The sequence below is a fragment of the Diabrotica undecimpunctata genome, chromosome 4, assembly GCF_040954645.1.
Source record: "Diabrotica undecimpunctata isolate CICGRU chromosome 4, icDiaUnde3, whole genome shotgun sequence".
Taxonomy (NCBI): Eukaryota; Metazoa; Arthropoda; class Insecta; order Coleoptera; family Chrysomelidae; genus Diabrotica; species Diabrotica undecimpunctata.
Window position 1 is genome coordinate 8,257,656 of NC_092806.1, and position 19,593 is coordinate 8,277,248.

General features: G+C 33.3%; 1 protein-coding gene across 4 annotated transcripts in view; it reads left to right on the forward strand.

Annotated features, from left to right (window-relative positions):
* LOC140439106 (uridine phosphorylase 1) overlaps window positions 1-19,593 on the forward strand; it is a 91,478-nt gene that overhangs the window by 59,399 nt on the left and 12,486 nt on the right. For 2 of the 4 annotated variants that reach the window (XM_072528795.1, XM_072528796.1), the window contains exon 2: window positions 12,898-13,152. The exons of the other annotated variants lie outside the window; for them this stretch is intronic. In XM_072528795.1, coding sequence (XP_072384896.1) covers window positions 13,028-13,152 — 125 coding nt within the window. In that variant the 5' untranslated portion in view covers window positions 12,898-13,027. The remainder of the gene's footprint in view (window positions 1-12,897; window positions 13,153-19,593) is intronic. 4 annotated transcript variants of the gene reach the window in all.

Here is a 19,593-nt window from a genome sequence, read left to right on the forward strand (position 1 = left end):
TCTTCTCTTTAAAGAGTAGCAAAATAAAGATTGTATACTATAATTCCTCAATTTAGAAGAGTGATTTCATAGTTTAAACGCCGAATATCCTCAAATTTAAATGTATACAGCGGCCCTCGAAAACTACCCGTTTTCTCAATTGCAATTTGCATTTTCTCATAAGAAATTACAGAATATAAAGTAGTATATTTATGTGTGCTTCTCTATAGTAGTGTTGACCACGAGTTGTCTTACAGTGTAGCTAATTTTTGTTCACAACTAGAAATTATGGTCATACAAAACATGTATTCTTCCACGCAGCGATTATTACCGTCATAAAAATACCAAAAAACTTGATTTTTTTAACAGTAAAAATTAAGCTCAAAATTGTAATTAAATAAATTTTATTTATATGTTCCGTTTCGTTACATGTTTAAATTTATAAAATAAAAATCTATATTTTAAAACATTATTTTTCAATCGTTTGGCAACTTTGGAATTAGCGAGGAAACTCCGATTTACAATTCCGACCCAGAGATAGCCATAAAACTGGTTTTTATTATTTTATGGCCGAAAAAGTGCCGATCAAGAAGTCAACAATGGTTCATTTACATTGGCGTTTCTGAGGGTAGTGCATGTGTTGCATTTTGTGAGTATATTTTATGTGATAAGTTTGTAAATTTATTGTTGTCAATACTGTTTTATCAATACTGTATTGTAGTATTGATATGAAATTTGTTATATTCTGTAATTATTTGATTTGAGTTTTATTGGAGTTTTGGTTTATAGTGAATTTTTAGTATATTCTGTGATTATTGAAATACAATGGACGAAAAACCGAGTTGTTCCAAGAGAAGACAGCAAAATTCTGATGTTGATTCCAAAAATTAAAAGCCTCATAAGAGACAGAAAATGTTAACGTCTGAAAAGAAGGTGATGATACGAAACGTTTATGAAGGAATTGTCGGCAGAAAAATGGCATTAAATGTTAGCCAAGCGGTTGACATTTGTAGCAGTTTAACAAAAGTATCAGTTAGCTGTATTTATCGTGTATTTAACAATACATCAAAAAATAAAAAGCAAAAAAAAAGGTAAAACTAGAGATAGGAAAAGCATTGTTTTGGATGACGACACAAGGAATATTATACGTCGAAAAATTCATTCATTTTATTTTCGAAGTGAAATTCCAACACTGAAAAAAATTTCTCAAGAGCTCGAAAACGATGACTCCTTACCAAGATATCTCTTAGTGTCTTAATCAGGACCATGCGCGAAATGAACTTTCGATATGTAAAACGCAACAGAAAAAATATGCTATTAGAAAAAAATGAAATTATTCTGTGGAGAAGAAAATATTTAGAAGAAATACGCAAAATTCGCAGCACTGGACGCAAAATATATAACCTGGATTAACGAAGGTCATACAGTTGGAAAGTTTGGTCTACAGGATTAAAAGCTCCATCAGGAAAGGGACGGCGTTTACTCATCACCCATATAGGAAGTGATACAGGGTTCCTTGATAATGGTTTGTTTCAATTTGAGTCGAAAAAAACAGGTGATTATCATGAAAAAATGACTTCCGAAGTATTTGAGCGCTGGTTTAAGAGAATCTTACCAAAATTGGAACCTGGGTCTGTGGTTGTTATGGACAATGCGCCATATCATAGCCGCAGACTAGAACAATTACCGACGACGGCATGGCGGAAAGGGACAATTCAAGAATGGCTTACACAAAAAGGGGATTGGATACGAAGAATCAATGCTCAAAATTCAGCTACTTGACATTGCACCGTTAAGGAAAAGTGAATATCTTAAATATGCTGTGGATGAAACTGCAAAAGATTATGGTGTCAAAGTTCTGCGTCTACCACCTTATCATTGCGAACTTAATCCCTTTGAACTTATCTGGGTGCAAGTGAAAGAAGAAATAGCACGCAATAACAAAACGTTCAAATTAAACGAAGTTAAGGAACTTTTGATTCAAGCAATCCTCCATGTAACTCCAGAGAAATGGGCTAAATGTAAAGGCCATATAATCAAAAAAGAACATCGTATGTAGGAACTTGACACTCATGTCGAAGTTTTACTAGAGCCAATTATAATTACACCAGGTGAAGATAATGACAGCGATAGCAGCACTGCACCTTCAAATTTAGACAGCGGATAATATTTTCTAATAGTTTAGTAAGAACATCAGCATAAAAAAACCAAAAACAAAAAAAAAGAACATAGTAAGTGTGTATAGTGTTTGTGTTGAAATAGAATAGTACAATGTTTTGTTACATCAAAAATTATTTTTATTTTTATATAGACGTTTTAGCGTAACTTCCGCGACAGCCGGGTGGCATCAGTAAGCTTTCTGCAAAATTACTTATTTTTTATAGCTTTTTGTTTGTGGCATTCTGTATTTTTAGGAGACTCTGGGGAATAAGCCTCAAAATATTTATTCATAGGTTTAATTTACTGATATTTCGATCTCTATATAAAGAGATCGTTTTCAAATATACAAATGATAGTAATATTTATTTTTCTATGGCTTTTTGCTTGCCGTTCTGTATATTTAGAAATAAGGTTGGGAATAAGTAACAATATATTTATTCAAATGTTTAATTTACTGACGTTTCGATCTCTATATAAAGAGATCGTTTTCAAATATACAAATGATAGATATATTTATTTTTCTATAGCTTTTTGCTTGTGGTATTCCGTATTTTTAGGGAGAATGTTGGAAATAAGCCACAATACATCTATTTACATGTTTAAATTACTGACGTTTCGATCTCTATTCCAGAGACCGTTTTTAAAGTTAAGAAAAAAAAAGAAAATAAATAATATAAATATATAATAATAAACAAATAAAGTAAATATAACTATAATTTATATCTTTGAAAACGGTCTTTAGATATAGAGATGGAAACTTCAGTAAAAACCTGCAGATTAAATATATTGTGGCCTATTTCGAACAATAATATTTAAACTCTCTTTCTCTTCTCTTTGTCAACCATTTTCCATCCACTCCTGAATGTAGGTCTCTCCCAATTGCTTCCATCTTTCTCTATCTTGCGCCAATCTAATCCACTGTTTGCCTGCCACTGTTCTTATGTCATCTACCCATCTTTTTTGAGGTCTTCCCGTGCTTCTTGTTGTCGTCCTTGGTCTCCATTCTAGAATTCTCCGTGTCCACCTGTTGTCATTATATCGGGCTACGTGACCTGCCCAGCACCATTTCATTTTTGCAATTTCTTCCACAATATCCCTAATCTTCGTTCTACGTCTTATCTCGGTGTTTCTAATCTTGTCTCTTAGTGATATTCCAAGCATGATTCGTTCCATTGCTCTTTGCGTTGTTTCTAATTTTTTAGCAGATTTTTTGGTAAGGGCTACTGTCTCCAAGCCGCAAGTACAAACTGGTAGTATGCATGTGTTATACACCTTTTTCTTTAAGTTTACAGGAATGGAGGTGTTTTTCAAGATATATGCTAATTTGCCGAAAGCGCCCCATGCCAGTTGTGTTCTTCTTTTAATTTCAGCATCTTGATTTGGTTTTCCTAGTTTGATAACATGACCTAGATATACATAATGTTCAACATTTTCTATGGTATGATTTTGTATTGTTATATTTGTCTGGTCTCGGCTCAGTATTTTTGTTTTGTTGTAGTTCATTTTTAAGCCTACCGCTCCTGAAACTGCATTTAATTGTTGTAACATATCATTTAGTTCTTGGATATTATCGGCTATTAAAACTATGTCATCTGCGAATCGCAAGTGGTTTAAGTATGATCCGTCGACGTTGATACCCTTATTGTTCCATTCTAGTTTCTTAAAAATGTCTTCTAGAGCAAGGGTAAATAGTTTGGGAGAGATGGTGTCTCCTTGTCTTACTCCCCGTTGTAGTCTTATGGGATTAGTTTTTGTGCTTTCGTCCAGCTTTATCTGCATGGTGGCATTTTCATATATGTTATTAATTAAAAAAAAAATTAAAAATTAAAAACATATTAAATTAAAAACATTAAAATATTTAAACAATATAATATAATTAACGTTGAAATAAAAGTGAGTGTACGCCACTGGATTTTCATACGTCTTTCCCCACTTCTCCGCCTTCAAACGATGAATCACTCTTCCAAATAGTGGAATTATAGTTTAGTTGGTTTTTGGTGATTAAACATTATCCCGTCCATTACTTGTTTCGTTTTTGGAACTACATGCCTGGATTAAATTTTTTTATGAAAACTGTTGTAAAGGTTGCAAATTTGTAAATTTTGCAAAGCCAAATGTTCTGTATAAAGCTATTCGATACCTTAATTCGCAAAAACCGGCCAACTCCATTTGAACAAATTTTTCATGAGAGACATAAAAAATTATAATATTTTTTTTTATAAGCTACTGACGAAAAAAATTACAATTCAGTAGGTAGATAATATCATTACCAATTTTTGCCAATACATAATCGTTTATACAGTAATCCTTACAACACTAGGGTATTTTAAGCAGTTATCCAATTTTCTTTTACAGGAAAAATACGTACTGTTGGAGTTAGCTGGTATGCACCAGAGATTAATTCAAATAAAAATCCATTGGTGATTATAAAATAGGTTTAATTTAAATCAAAACAACCGGAATTGTACTTATAATTATGATTTATAACGTATTTCTAGTCTTCATGAGTAAGGTCGTCATAATACTTATGGTAATCTGTTGGCATAAAGTTCTTTAGTTGCTGTAAATTCAAGTATTTCTTGTAATTTTTCTGCTTTCATGGTACAAATTTGACAAATCTTGAAACGATATTGTATTTTTTCTGAAATATTTCCATTGGTTGAGTAATTTATAGTCCTCAGAAATTCTAAGTTTATAAAATATTTCTCCAGAAGGTGTATACATGAGAGCTCAAATTTTGGGTAACCTGAAAAATAAAGATAAAAACACCGATCAATATAGTCAAAAATAATGATTACGATTTACTAAATAGCAATACCTTAAGATCTTTCAGTTTTCCTGGTATTATGGAGTTGTAAAAATTTATCTGTTTAAAATTCTTAAAGTAGGAATAGTTTAAGTATTCAATTGTGTAAGTAATAGTAAAGTACTCAGCTGGAACATTAATTATTTTTAATTAAGTGGTTATATTATATTTTCTAGGACACTGATGATGGAATTATGGATTCCGAAAACGTTTTGTCTAACATAGCCCGTTTGGGTTTTTAAATATATACCTTTTACAAAGGATTTTAATAAATTTTTTAATATATGGTATACAGCCAACTACAGGAACGTAGATTCCTTGTGGATATTAATTATTTGATTTTTAAGTTTTTTCTCTATAATTGCGTGCATACTGTCGACTTCCATTTGTGTGTGGCCGTAGCAAAGCTAAGTTAACGAGAGCGTTGCTTAAAGTGACGTTTTGGTTCTGATAACAACACATCAGTATACACGATTATTTGCCTGTTGTCTTCTCTAATTTTTAAAATTACTTTGTCCATAAGAAAGTTCACCAAAATCGTAGAAAATTCATCAGAATTCAATCCTCCTTCAGCCTCATTCCACAGAAAGCAATATCCATCACTATGCTTCATGTCATAAATGCACAAGTTGTGAACGCAGAGTTTGGTCTTATAATAATTAGATGTGTTTGCTTTTATTAATTATTTTATACTTTTTGGTTGTTTCTTGCATGATCGTTTTGATCTGATTTGACTGGTCTTCGATGTTATGTGTTTCTTCCGATCTTTTGAACTTCTTTTCCATCTCACGTATAGTTTCTTGGCTATTATGTCGAATACAGTCAGAGTTTATTCGGTTAGTCGGTTATTGGCGATTCCATAATCTGTTAAATTATAAATGCAATCGGCAAAACTACTTACCCTATTTTTTAAGTTTTCACACTCCATTTAATTTGATTATGTTTCACAGGGGCAACATCGGTTCATTTGCGGTTGTGCATCCAGTCCGAGTAGCAATTTCGATTACAGTGAGAACAATTACCGGGATTTAATGATAACTTATAAATTTTCATAAATTTCTTTCTTAAAGTCGACCGGTTTCTGGTGGTTCTTCAAAGTGATATAGTATATAGTGTCGTTCTCATAAAAGTTTGTGTGAACTGCTCCACATATTGCTCAACATATATGTTATCTACTAAGGATGCAAAGCCAGTTGCAAGCTACAGTAAGTATAAAGGGCACGCATATTTTCTTACTGAGACTTCGTTTGTTGACTTTACGACTTTTGATTTTGTACTCCGTTTACATTCTTGAGTTCAGTTTTAAGAAATTCTTATTGTAATTATTGTAAGATATTAACATCATCTTCAACACGCCAGTCATTATGAATTCTAGCTGTTCAAAGGTTTTTTCCTTTCACAATAATAGCAAGATCGTTGGTGTAAACGAAGATCTTAGCGTGAAAGTGCATTGTAAAGTATTTTGTCTAATGTTAACTTGGGAGGTGGTAAGAACGCTTCCTTGAGATTGATTGTTTTTTCTGTTCTTTCTTTTATTTAACAAAACTTAAAAGTGAATTATATAATAATATTACAATGACTTTGATCAGGTTATAATCAAACAGAATGTTATATGTCTTAGTAATAAGGGTCTTAAAATAAAACTAAATTATCCGAATTCTTAATTCTTTATTCTTTATCAGTGGCGTTTTATAAAGACATCTGAAATGTATTCTCAACATCAAACATCAAAAAATGAAAAAATCAAGAAATAACTCCAAGAAATCTGTTCTTAAAGAACTGGATGTAATTCAAAATACGGGAGTGCATGTCGCTTTGGGTGCCTTTAGAACAAGCCCCATACTAAGTATAAACAGTGAGTCAGGGCAAACTTTTTTAGAGTTTAGAAGAGATTTTCTAAGTTTGTCATTTGCTTGTAAAGTTCTATTCTCTCCAGATAACCCAGTCTACCATAACGTTCATAACAATCGTTTCAGCCACTACTTCTCATCTCTTTCCCATCCTGCCTTTCTATGAACGAATACAATACGGACCAGAGAAATTACACAATCATAAGTGACTCAATCAATGCCCTTTTGTGACATCCAAAACATATACTCCAGCAACCCTGTTCATAAAGACATTTACAAAGAACTTCAAAATGCTACAAAGGAAAACAAACACGTGGTATTAATCTGGGTTCCATCTCATATTGAAGTACACGGTAACGAGGTTGTGGACCGTCTAGCTCACGAAGCAGCGACAAATTACAAATAAATAGTGCCAAATTATCTTAAATTGTGCTTAAAATACATAGTTAGTTGTGAGTGGCAAAACAAAAGGTCACAGTGTTCCGAAGAACTAAGTCAAATCAAAGACAATGCTTTACAAAAACAAGCCTTTGTGTTACTTACAAAAAAAAACAAATCATCTTTACTCGACTCCTACTTGGTCACACCCGCCATACACATCTTTACCGAATCACAAGAGACAACCCCCCATATTGCAACCAATGTCAAACCAACAGTGCAGTAAAACATATTTTAACCGAATGTCCAATTTTCCTGAAAACGAGAAGTAAACTGAACCTTCCCAGCGACATAGGCGAGCTTCTTAGAGACAATAATCATCTAAACATTATAAAGTTTTTAACGGCTATAGGCATAAAAGATATTTAAATTAAAATCTAGTTTGTATCACAATTTACATACTTATATCAATCTTCTTTCATGTTAGTATGTAATTAATATTATAACCTTTCTTTGTTCTAATATGTATTTTCCATTGTTGTCGTCTATAACCTCAGTGGTTCGGACGACATTAAATAAATAAATAAAAAAAAATGAATTTGTTCGAGAAATTTATTTAAACAAATAAAAATAGGTAGATACAACGTTTCTCGATACATTCTAACAACGTTTTTTTGATATTTAATTTGTTTAGATAATTAGTTATCAAATAACAAGTGAAAATCACTTTGAGATGTAAGGCCAGGTTCCTCCAAACAATTTTCAAAAAATCGAAATTTTTTTTTCAAAAATTGCTATAAGGTACTTTTAGGAATAGTACAGAATTAGTCCCAAAGGCCCGCGTGATCTTTAAGTACGTAGAGATTCGGAAAGGGCGGAGCGCTCCAAGCGGTTAATCCGGCCATTCAAGCGGGCCTAGTGACGGCAGCTGTTTACTTTAGTGGACTTTTATTTTAGAAACCACGTTTTTTTCAACTGAGTGTCATTCGTATTTATCGTTATAAACAATTGAAAGTGCAAAAAGGGTAGAAAAATTCAAAAGTCCGCCATTTTGTTTTTTTTTTCAAGTAGTTTAGTTTTGCATAAATACATCGCCACTTTTAAATGTCACGTTATCTCGGGCCACATACCCCTTCATTTTAGTATTAATTCAATTGGATTCAACTCGCAATGGTAAGGTTAAAGCATGTTCAATTTAACTTAACATTATTTCATCAAAATTTTTTTGATGCTACCCCTTTGGCGGCCAAAACGTCATGTGGTTTAACCTCATCTGCTGAGGAACGGATTTTCTGTCATTATCTTGGCGCCATCCTCTCGACGCCATCCTCTCTCTGCGCGTACCTTCTAGTATGGCGAATCTCACTTGAGGCGTCAAATTAACCGCCCTTAACAAAAGCCTAAGCCACTAGGAATAAGCGCGTTATTATTTAATTTTTGTGCTAACCGCCGATAGGGTAATAGGTACTGTGTTCCAGCTACGTCAGACCGGTAAGTCTATTGCCTTCTTTTTAAATTGTTTCCGAGCATTAATTTATTATTACAGACCCAGGGGTCACTTATATTTGCCTGCGCAAAGTCCTGCGACTGTATCGTCACAGCAAATATTTCCTTTTCGATAATAGAAATTAGGAAATTAGTTTAGGGAAAGAAGTCACGTAGGTACTTACGTTCCTGTAAAACAAGACAGTACTTGGACAAGTAAGAAACTTACAGAACGATCTAACAAGTTACCTTTTGAGACATCACGATGGAATTAATTTGTAATAAAGTAATTAAATCCTAAAAAAATAATGAAATGGCGACGCCGCTGGATTTGTGGGATTTCAAAACAGTTGACAGTCTAACATTTGAATCTTATCACCCTCTTGAATTGATTGTTGTACTATAACAGATATAAATTATTAAAAACCCTTATATGTCAAACCCCAAGTTTTAATGCAAGTTTTGAGAAGGACATTTTAATTTAAAATTTAATATGACTCATAATATTAGTGTATTCACCTTAATCTAGTTTATTATTGCTATTAAATACTCGTATCGTTTATATGTTTTTATATAAATCACGTACCAAGTATGTAAGATTGTTATTTTTTAACTACTTGCAAAAATGATTTGCAAAATGTATCATTTTGCAATTAAATTTGACCTCTATTAATAATTGTGGTTGTTAACAACGAGACCGTTATCACACATGATACAGAAATGGGAATTCCAGATGTAATCTGTTTACGTAGATACTCTAATAATACATTAGAAAAATATCATAGCATAACGTAATACAATAGTTATGGGAATCCCAAATGGATTTAATTAGAAAAGTAGAAAATGCAACTCTGATGGAAGAAAAGAATTGCAAATAAAATAATTTTGATCAGGGTAGATGTATTAGAAAAAACCATTTATATTTTACAACCAACCGAAATACCACAAAAGATATTTAACGTTGTAGCACTTTCGCTCAGTCTCTCAGACCGATCTGTTTGGTTTCATTTTATTTTTAATTTGGTATAGGGTGAAATATACGTTTTCGTGCTATGTACCTTTCGCCTGATAGTTGTTCTATAACCTTGAGTACTTTCTGAATAAGTGGTGATATTTTTCTTCCTTTATCTATTGCAAAAGTCTGATAACGGCCGATTTCATAATGATTCGCTAAAGTGGACTTTAATAAAAGGAGACTTTATGTTAAAGTCGACTTTAAGTGGCTGTCAATGATATTTGATTTCATAACTCGCTTTAAAGGGCTCTTTAAGTAAAGTGGCTTTTAATGAAATTTTATACTGTTGGTTAAACTGAATTACGATGTATTTGAACTAAAATGGAAATAATGACATTGAATGTCATACATTTTGGCCATTTTGCCGAATTTTGCACGTTTATATTTGTGTTCTACTTACCAGGTTGATATACTATACTTAATTGTCGGTTTTTAACTACTAAATTACTTAATTATTAATCCAGATTTAATTTAATTATTTATTAATAACTTTAATACTAATTTAATACCACTTTAACTACTAATTATTATTTCTTTATATATATATATATATATATATATATATATATATATATATATATATATATATATATATACATTTCTGTATAAATATTATTACTGGACTTTCTTTTTAATTAAAGTAACAGTTAACAGTTGGTTTTTTAACTGGTCATTGTCAACTAAGCAAACACCTCCACACACTGGGGCTAGCAGACACACCTCTATGTAGGAAGTGTGAACGAAAAGACGAAACTGTAGAGCATATACTATGTCAATTCCCGGAGTTATCGTTAATACGAGAGTACGCGTTCGGCGAGTCCTGGCCACATAAGGGAGATGTCTCCTGGTAGCTTGTCCACCTTCCTACAAATAGTAGGATAGACAATGAGCTAAGGGCGATAGCTTCCTGGTAGGATGCACAATGGGTCAATTGTGGCCTAAGTGCTGTGGAACTTAACTCGTCCTCCCTACAGATACAGATACAGCAATATCCAGAAAGACCCATAATGCAGTCAACAGTAAGTAAGATTGAAAATAATTTTCGAGAAACTGGTACGGTTGGAAATGCACGCAAATCAGGTTGTCCCTCTGTAAATTATGATACAACATTAGATGTTCTACTTGCTTTTGAAGAAGATGCGCACACTTATGTTCGTAAGGTTAGTCGTGATCTCGATGTTTGCAAAACAACGGTACACAAAGTAATAAAACTTGAAAAATGGCACCCCTTTAGATGCACACTTGTACAGGAATTAAACGAGGATGATCCAGATAAAAGAATACAATTTTGCGAAACAATGATGGATAACTGCCACCGAAACCCTCTCTTGGTTCAAAATATTAGTTTATCTGCTGAGACTACATTAACATTTAATGGCGATGCCAACCGTCAGAATTGTGGATACTGGGCAAAAGAAAACCCCAACTGGATGCGGGAACATCATACTAAATACCCGCAAAAGTTAAAGGCATGGGCTGGCATTGTAAGAAATAGATCATCGGACCCTACCCAGTTTTTAAGGGGTATCTCTTACCTACTTTAGTTAATTTATTCCCCAGTAGAATTAATCCTGAAGGTTTTGATGAAAGTTTATGGTTTCAACAGGATGGTGCGTCTTCGCATTATGCTGTAGATGTTCGAAGGTGCCTAAACGAATTTTTTCCTAACAGGTGGATTGGAAGACGTGGATATATTGAATGGCCAGTGGGATCGCCAGACCTTAATCCTTTGGATTATTTTATGTGGGGTCATTTGAAGCATGTTATTTATAAAACTAAATCTGCAAATATTGAAGACTTCGTAAAGAAAAAACAATATTTCTCAAGAAACCATAAACTAGGTTTTACAAGAATTTTATTATTTAATATAATTTATTTATAATTTATTAATATTAGAAATCAATTAAATTAATTTTTTAAGTGCATATCTTTCAAGTTATATCCGTTAGACCCCAATATTATACAGTAGACTCCCTCTATAACGAGAACTGAAATGGCAGACTAATTACCTCGTTATAAGCGGATCTCGTTATATCCAACAACAATAATATTGTGCATACATATGAATATGTAGTTTTCTAAAACATTAACTTTCTATAGTGAAGCCATTCGGAGCAATATAAGATGCTAATAAATATTGTTTGAATGGCGTTTTTAAAACAAAGTTGTTTACTTTTATTGTCAATGAAATGCATTAAAACAAAAAAGAGTTGTTGACTTTTACTGTCAATGATATACGTTAAAACAAAAAATCTGTATTCTGTAAATATGTATAAAGCGTATAAAGTTATTTTGTCATTTTTGACTGCTTTAAATTGTCCAGTATTCTATCTATCATATTTTCTAAAGATATGAAACAGTTTTATGCTTCTTCATTTGCGTTTTGTCTTGGATAAAGTTTCTGACAACCTTTAAAACACTTTCCACATCTTGTCTATTAGGACCCATATTATTAGGTGTGAATGGTCAACCCAATACAATGACACTTGTGAATAATAAATTTTACATTTCCGACTAAGAATCATAAATTGTAAGAAGTTTATTGCGGGCGGCCCGCAGTTAAAAAGGGAATTTATTTATAGCTACGGCCGGGCCAAAACGTAAAAAACACATTTTTCAATCTTATTTTCTCTCGTTATAAGCAAATTTACCTCGCTATAAAGGGTTATAGTTCAATAGAAATTTCACGGGACATCTAATGTACCTCGTTATAAGCGAAACCTCGTAATAACCGTGTTCGTTATAAAGAGAGTATACTGTACTTTTTTGGAATCAGCTCAGTTTTATCGACCTAAAAATGTCCTAAAATACAGGATCTTTCGTTTAAAAAAATCCGATCACGTCATCACCTTAATGTGTAGCACCTTGTATAATGAAATTTTATTGTAAAATGTAGAACATTAAACGTAAAAATCGACGTGTTTAAGATTTTTTTAAGAAGGCTTTTTATTCATCGACATATCGAACTTATTCCATACTTTACGGACACACTATATTTATTTTAAAGGATTTAATAGAATTTACTTTTACGTCCGGCTCTGATTTAATTGAAAAAATTTTTGTTTATCGGTTACGTTATTAGTGGATTCTTTCAATAAGATAAAAAAATAATTTTTAAGTAGGTATGTCATAACTTTAGAATATTTAGTTACTTTTCTTTATATAATCAGCCAATATTCGCATATATGTATATTTCGACACATTTTATCAAGTTCATTTATCAGGCAAAAACTTAAAAAAAGCGTTGCTGAACCATTTATAAGTGATAGCGTTTGTCAGTATTTCGTGGCTGTGTTTTTAAGAAAATTACTCTAGTTGATAGAATAGTTATAGCTGAACTATCTGTGATAAATCATGTATAAGAATGAAAATGGTGGTTGTTCTACCAATGGTCAATATAAACATTTAGATGTTCCTGCGCAAAAGGAACATCACGAAGATGAAAATGGAACGAATGGAAACGACAAAGAGGCTACCAGGTGAGTGGTATGAATTTGAAATCACTAACAACAAACTAACGAAATTTTAATCACTATTTGACAATAGTTCTTTATACTTGATTATAGTATAACGAAAATTAAACCACGATTAATTATATACACTAATTTATATAAACGTTTTATAAATGTAATTGTCTTACACTGGTCTTGTAATGATCTTGCTATTCTACAAACTATTCTTTAGTAATTAGCGTTACATAAAATAAACAGATCTTAGTTATTGCCAGCAAGTTCTAGTCAACGCTACGTCATTCCATAGGTTTCGCGGCTAGGTTTGTAGAATATGAGTTAGGGTTCAGTTCAGAGTAGGGTTTTTCAGCAAGGCCCCTTCCGATCAGAAATTCCCTGCATTGTTTCTCGATGGCGAAAAGCATGTTTCCAGCTCTGTACAAGCCTTGGAGGAATAAATAACAATAAACTGTTCTTGAAGAGCAAGATTCCTTTGGATTAAACAACACACGGTAATTTGTGCGCCACTCTCTCAAAAAATCACTTGAACCACGCCTCTCACAATTTTTTAACACGTTGCCTATCTTTGGTAAAGCTAGTTTTGTGGCACACAATTTCTCTCAAAGCGGTTAACGTGAGCCAAATGTTCTCGTAGCTTGCTCTTTCGGTAAAGGATCTCTTGGTTACCTGGTAATGCAACGATCGGTGGCCATCTTCTAACGTAGCACTTTATCAGTTCTAGGCTACTGATTTTTCAATTCGTCGAACCGATCAATCTTTTGGTTGCATACTGTAGAGATTCCCTAGGTCATGTTAATGTCCTTGGAGGCCACAATAAGCTCTGGAGACATCTTCCGGAAGGATAAGAAGACCTGACTGTACTTCAATGGACATACCAAATCTGGTCGTTCTTATATTTGCATAATTTGTTTGAAACTTGGTCAGCAACTATCCATTTCTAGATGTTAAAGAGTTCGTGCTTCTTCTATATTATTTGAACCAACATATGGGGATACATTTTGGTTTCCCTCTTAGCAGTTTCTTGGTTCGGTATATCACATCATTTATTCCCTTTTTCATTGTAGTCTTCCAATCTAGACCACTGTCTAGACCTTCCCACTTCGAAGATCCATTCATAGATCGAGAATTATATTGATTCTTCATTCTATCGCTGGCTATCTGGATATGTTGCAGGGCAAGGTTGTAAATGTTATTCATCCTTAACTTAATCTCTTCGAGTATTCTTCGCCTGCCAAGTTTTTTTTCGAAAGTTTGCAGCTGAGTTTAAGGTCACACGGCAGACGAACTTTGGTCCTTGGTCTGAGTAGACTTCTAAGAGAATGCCAAAATGGCTGAAAACCTCTTTAACCAGTATATCGTAATAAGGGTAATATCTCTATATACAATGTATCCCTGAAAATAGTGTTTTTTGAAAACTTTCCAAAAGCGTTTCCAAAAAAAAATTACATTGTTTTCCATATACGTAAATTTTTATTTTCAGAAAATAATGAATCTGAATAAAAACTCGTTTGTGACTTGGATATTTAACATACCAACCCTTGTTTATTTACTATTCAAGGTTGTTGACATTTTCATTGACGAGGAAATGTAGGTATTATCTTCAAAATAATTATTTCTTGCTTTAATAATGTGGCGTTTGCTATTATTTGATTTAATTAATATTCTGGAATAAAGTTCAAAGGTTTTAAATAAATCATTATTGTTAAAACTTTCGAGCAACCCTGTACAATATATTTTTAGTTAAATTTTACCCGACCTCTATCTTACACCACGAGAGAGGGGCTACAGGTAGTTGCGGACAGAAGACAGTCTTATCACAACATCTTTACAATAGTTTTTAATTTATACTTACGAAATATTTTACATGTGCCTTTTTTTATATCTTCAATACAGTTTAGTTTTAGTGATTTGTTTTTATATTACGTGAAATTCTAATAAGATTTAACTTACACCCCCTAACATAAATGGTCTTTTAGTAATTTCCATGCAGTTTCATATGTTGCCTGAGAAATGCCTAATCTTAGCACTGAGTCTTCGATATTAATTTTTCCGACCACCATCCATTTTGTTTTTTTTGCGTTGATTGTTAAGCCCTTTTCAGTGCATTCGTTGTTTACAGCATTCAACAGGGTTTGAAGATCTTCTAGACTCTCTGCCATTATTGCGGTGTCATCGGCGTATCTGATGTTGTTAATAATTTCACCACCGATCTTAACATCTTCGCGGCAATTATTTAACGCTATTTCAAAAACTGGTTCAGTGTAGGCATTAAACAACGTCGGTGACATAACACATCCCTGTCTGACACCATGCTTAATAGAAACTTTAGCTGAAACCTCTTGGTCTACCTTAACACAAGCGGTCTGATCGCTTACAACCCGTAAATTGTCGGTTTTTCGGAGACGCATCAAAGGGAATCGCTTGATGCTTGTGGTTCAACAACATTCTATTACGGACGATTGGGTGGACGGACGATCGTGGCTTGCAGGATGATTGTGCCGATCATAGATGATCACACGATCAGATAGTGTAGTGTAGGCGTTAGGTTTTATTTTTTTACCTCTGCGCGATTCATTACACCGATCAACAAAGCATTTCGTCCTTAGCCGGCGATAAAAAAGCTGTGCTTCCGATAAATATCATTTGATAGTAAATTTAATTATTATATAAACTAAATATTATCTTACTCGACACTTAAGTGTAGTATGAAATTAATTTATTAACAACTAACGTAAAAAAATTAATAAATAGTAGTGAAGAAATAGTTCGTGTCGTGACGATCCGCTCTGTATTTTACAATAGAGAAAAATTGATACAACGCCACTATAAAAGCTTCGCTTCAATAACATCTATGATCACATGTCTTATCACTGTTATTACGTATAAAATAGTTTATATCATTAAGCAAATATAAATTATTATTTTTAATATTGCAATTTATGGCAATGGTTTATTACATATCTATGATGTTGCAATACCGTTATCAAAAGTAGTTTTTGTTTAAAAAAAATGCGTATTAAGTTACTAAATAAATAATGTCCTGATGTAATAATAATATTTAGATTTCATTAAGGTTCTTATATTTATCTTGTTCTTTGCAATCTTCTTTCGAGATAGGGTTGACAGGGACATCATTTTTCTCTATAATATTTTCCCTTATTTTCAGTCACATTCATATCACATGTCGTTGCTAGTAAATTGTTGTTGGACCTTTATTTTTTTCTGAAATTCGTTTAGCAAATACATTTAGAGGTTGTCTGAGAATTAAATGACAGGAAAAATTTGCCAACTGAAAACTTACGAGAAAAATGTCAAATTGAAGATAAACTGATAGTCAAAAGTATCCTACCATAGTCATTACAATTACTAATAAACAAATAAATCAATAACTCTGATCTACAGTCAAATATAATCTACAGTCAAATATATTTTGAGACTTGGTCTTTTTGATATTTAGCTTCACCTCCGATGCGCAGTGAACAGGAACAAAACTCATCATTATCATTATTATTTCGTGATCACTGGAAGCGAGCTGCTAAGATTAGAAAGCAAAGTCTTGTCTGTACAAATAATGCAAGCAAGGGAGGTAATAGCAAATGGTTTTTCTGCAGAGAGAAGCAGTACAAAATTAGCCTGTTAAAGATTTTAAAAAAGTACAGGATCGTGCTGCCTTATCAACGAGAGTAAATTTAATTACTAGTTATGTAACCTGAAATTAGAATAGAATAGAATAGAAATATGCTTTATTGTCACTGAAAATTATTGAACAATTTTATGGACAAAGCTAAAAAAAAATCAGTCAAAAAGTACAAAAAGTAGCAGTGGCAGTAGCAGAAGTGGCAGTATAAAAAGTACAAAACAAAAACAAATATAATAGAAAAACAGAACAATACAATTTTAAATTAGTAAAATTATTGTATAACTTACATAATTTGTACAGACAACAACAAATGAGACAAATTGTAGCCACTGCTTGAGACACCCAGATGTAATTATAAACAATATTAATTTTGTTTCTTTGTTATACATTAAGAAACTCGTCAACTGAATAATATGGTCTTTCAGAGAGATAGATTTTTGTCATCTTACGAAACTTAATGAAAGATGTTGCGGATTTAATTTCTCTTGGAAGGTGATTATGAAGTTTTTTTGCACTATATAGAATAGAATTCTTTACTAGCTGAGTGGACGGGATCGGTAAATAAACGTTACAATCCGAATTTCTAATGGAGTAGCCATGATCAGGTCTACCGGGAAAAATGTTTAGATGCTTGCGAATCAAACAAACCGTTTCCAAAATAAATAAAGAGGGAAGCGTCAAAATTCCGTGATTTTTGAAGTAGGTCTTGCAATGAGTTGTTTGTTTGAGACCAAATAGATAACGAATTGCTCTTTTTTGCAACTTGAAAATACTATCAAATTGGGCCGCTGTACTAGAACCCCAAAATGGAAGCCCATATCGAAGATGGAACTCGAACAATGAGAAATATGCCATTTTGACAGAAGATAAATTTAGTTCCTTTGAAACAGATCTTATTGCAAAGCAAGCTGAGGCTAGTTTCTTCCTTAAGGAGTCAGTATGCAAGGGCCATTTAAGATCGCTGTCGATAAGAATACCTAGAAATATCACGGAATTAACGATACTGATTTGGCTCTCATTCAAAAGCAAGGGTTGAATGACTCCTTTATAAGATAATGCTACTGTCTTATCCACGTTAAAGCTAAGTAAGTTGGAGTCTGACCAAGCCTTGATTATAAGGAAATCAGAGGTTATAATTGAATGAAGCGTTGAAATATTAGAGCTGCTCCAAGTAATACTGGTATCATCAGCAAATAGAAAAATTTTCCCTTTAATTTTCAAGTAAGTGATGTCATTAATGAGAAGTAAAAAAAGAATGGGACCTAATACTGAACCTTGCGGTACTCCACACTAAAATGTCTTTACAACTAGAGTCGGTGTCTTTTATTCTTACCAATTGTTTCCTACCTACCAATTACTCTTGTGAAATAAAAAATGTAGAAGAAGGTGCCTCCACATAACTTTCGAAGCCTAACATCAAAAGAATCAAATCTGACCAAAAATCCAACTTGAATGACTTTGACAGAAGTCGATTTCGTTGTATAATAATAAACTGTTATGTCACCGAAAAACCGAAAAAGGAGTTTCTACCTTGCGACTTCTTCTTCGCGTGCCATATCAGAATTACCCGACGTTGGCGATCAACATTGCGAAGGCTTCTCGATCTTCTGCAATATGGAATAATTGTCCTGCATGTTTTTTAACCAAGAAACTTGTCTTCTTCCTACAGCTAGCTCTACGGGCCTCTATTTTGCCTTTAAGGATCAGCTGCAATATTTTATATCGACTTCCCTTTACTATATGTCCCAGATAAAACGATGTTTAACAGTCTTTGGCAGTTCTCTATCTTTGTTGACGCTCCTTAGTACTTCTTCATTAGTTTTCCTTGCTGTCCAAGGTATCTTCAGCATTTGTCTATGAACCCACATTTCCAATGCTTCAATTTTGTTCATGATCGATACTTTTAGCGTCCAGACTTTTGCACTATTCAATAGTACGGACCAAACATAGCACTTAACCATTGCAACACAAATAAAAATTTAGTGAAAACAGTATTTATACAGTGTTACATGGAACTTTGAGAAAAATGATGAGAGATATGTGACCTCGATGGAGGAAAGCGACGAAAACCAGGAGAATTCTATAAAAACTTGGTATACAACTGCTTCGGAGAAATATTAAACATTCATCATCATCATCATCAGTGGCGTTACAGCTCTTTATGGGGAAGAGCCTTCTTCAGAACAATCCTCCATTGGCCCCTGTTTTTGGCAACTCTTCTCCATGCTCTAATTCCGATAGACTTCAAATCATTTTCTAGGTTGTCTTGGTACCTAAGTCTCGGTCTTCCTCTTCTTCGTTGTCCGATCGGCCCTCTTCGGTCAAAAACTTTTCTGACTATGGCATCTTCCTCTCGTCTGATTACATGACCTATCCATCTGAGGCGTGCTACCTTAATGAATTTTACAACGTCAGGTTCTCCAAAACTTCTATACAACTCAAAATTGTAACACCTGCGCCACAGACCTTGTTCTTTTATGCCTCCATATATTCGTCTTAGTATTTTTCGCTCAAAACGTTTGAGCAATTCTTGGTCATTCTGTGTTAGTGTCCAAGTTTCTGAATCATATGTTAGCAGTGGTCTTATTAGTATTTTGTATACAGTCAGTTTAATTTTTCTAGGCATTTTTGAGGCCATCTGTCTTCTTAAGCCATAGTAACACTTATTGGCGAGCCCTATTCTTCTTTTGATTTCTTCACTGACGTTGTTATCTTTGGTTAGCAGCGACCCTAAGTATATGAAGGTGTCAACGCCTTCCAGTTCTAGGTCATCAATTATTATTCGTGTAGGTGTCGGGTTGCTTGACCTA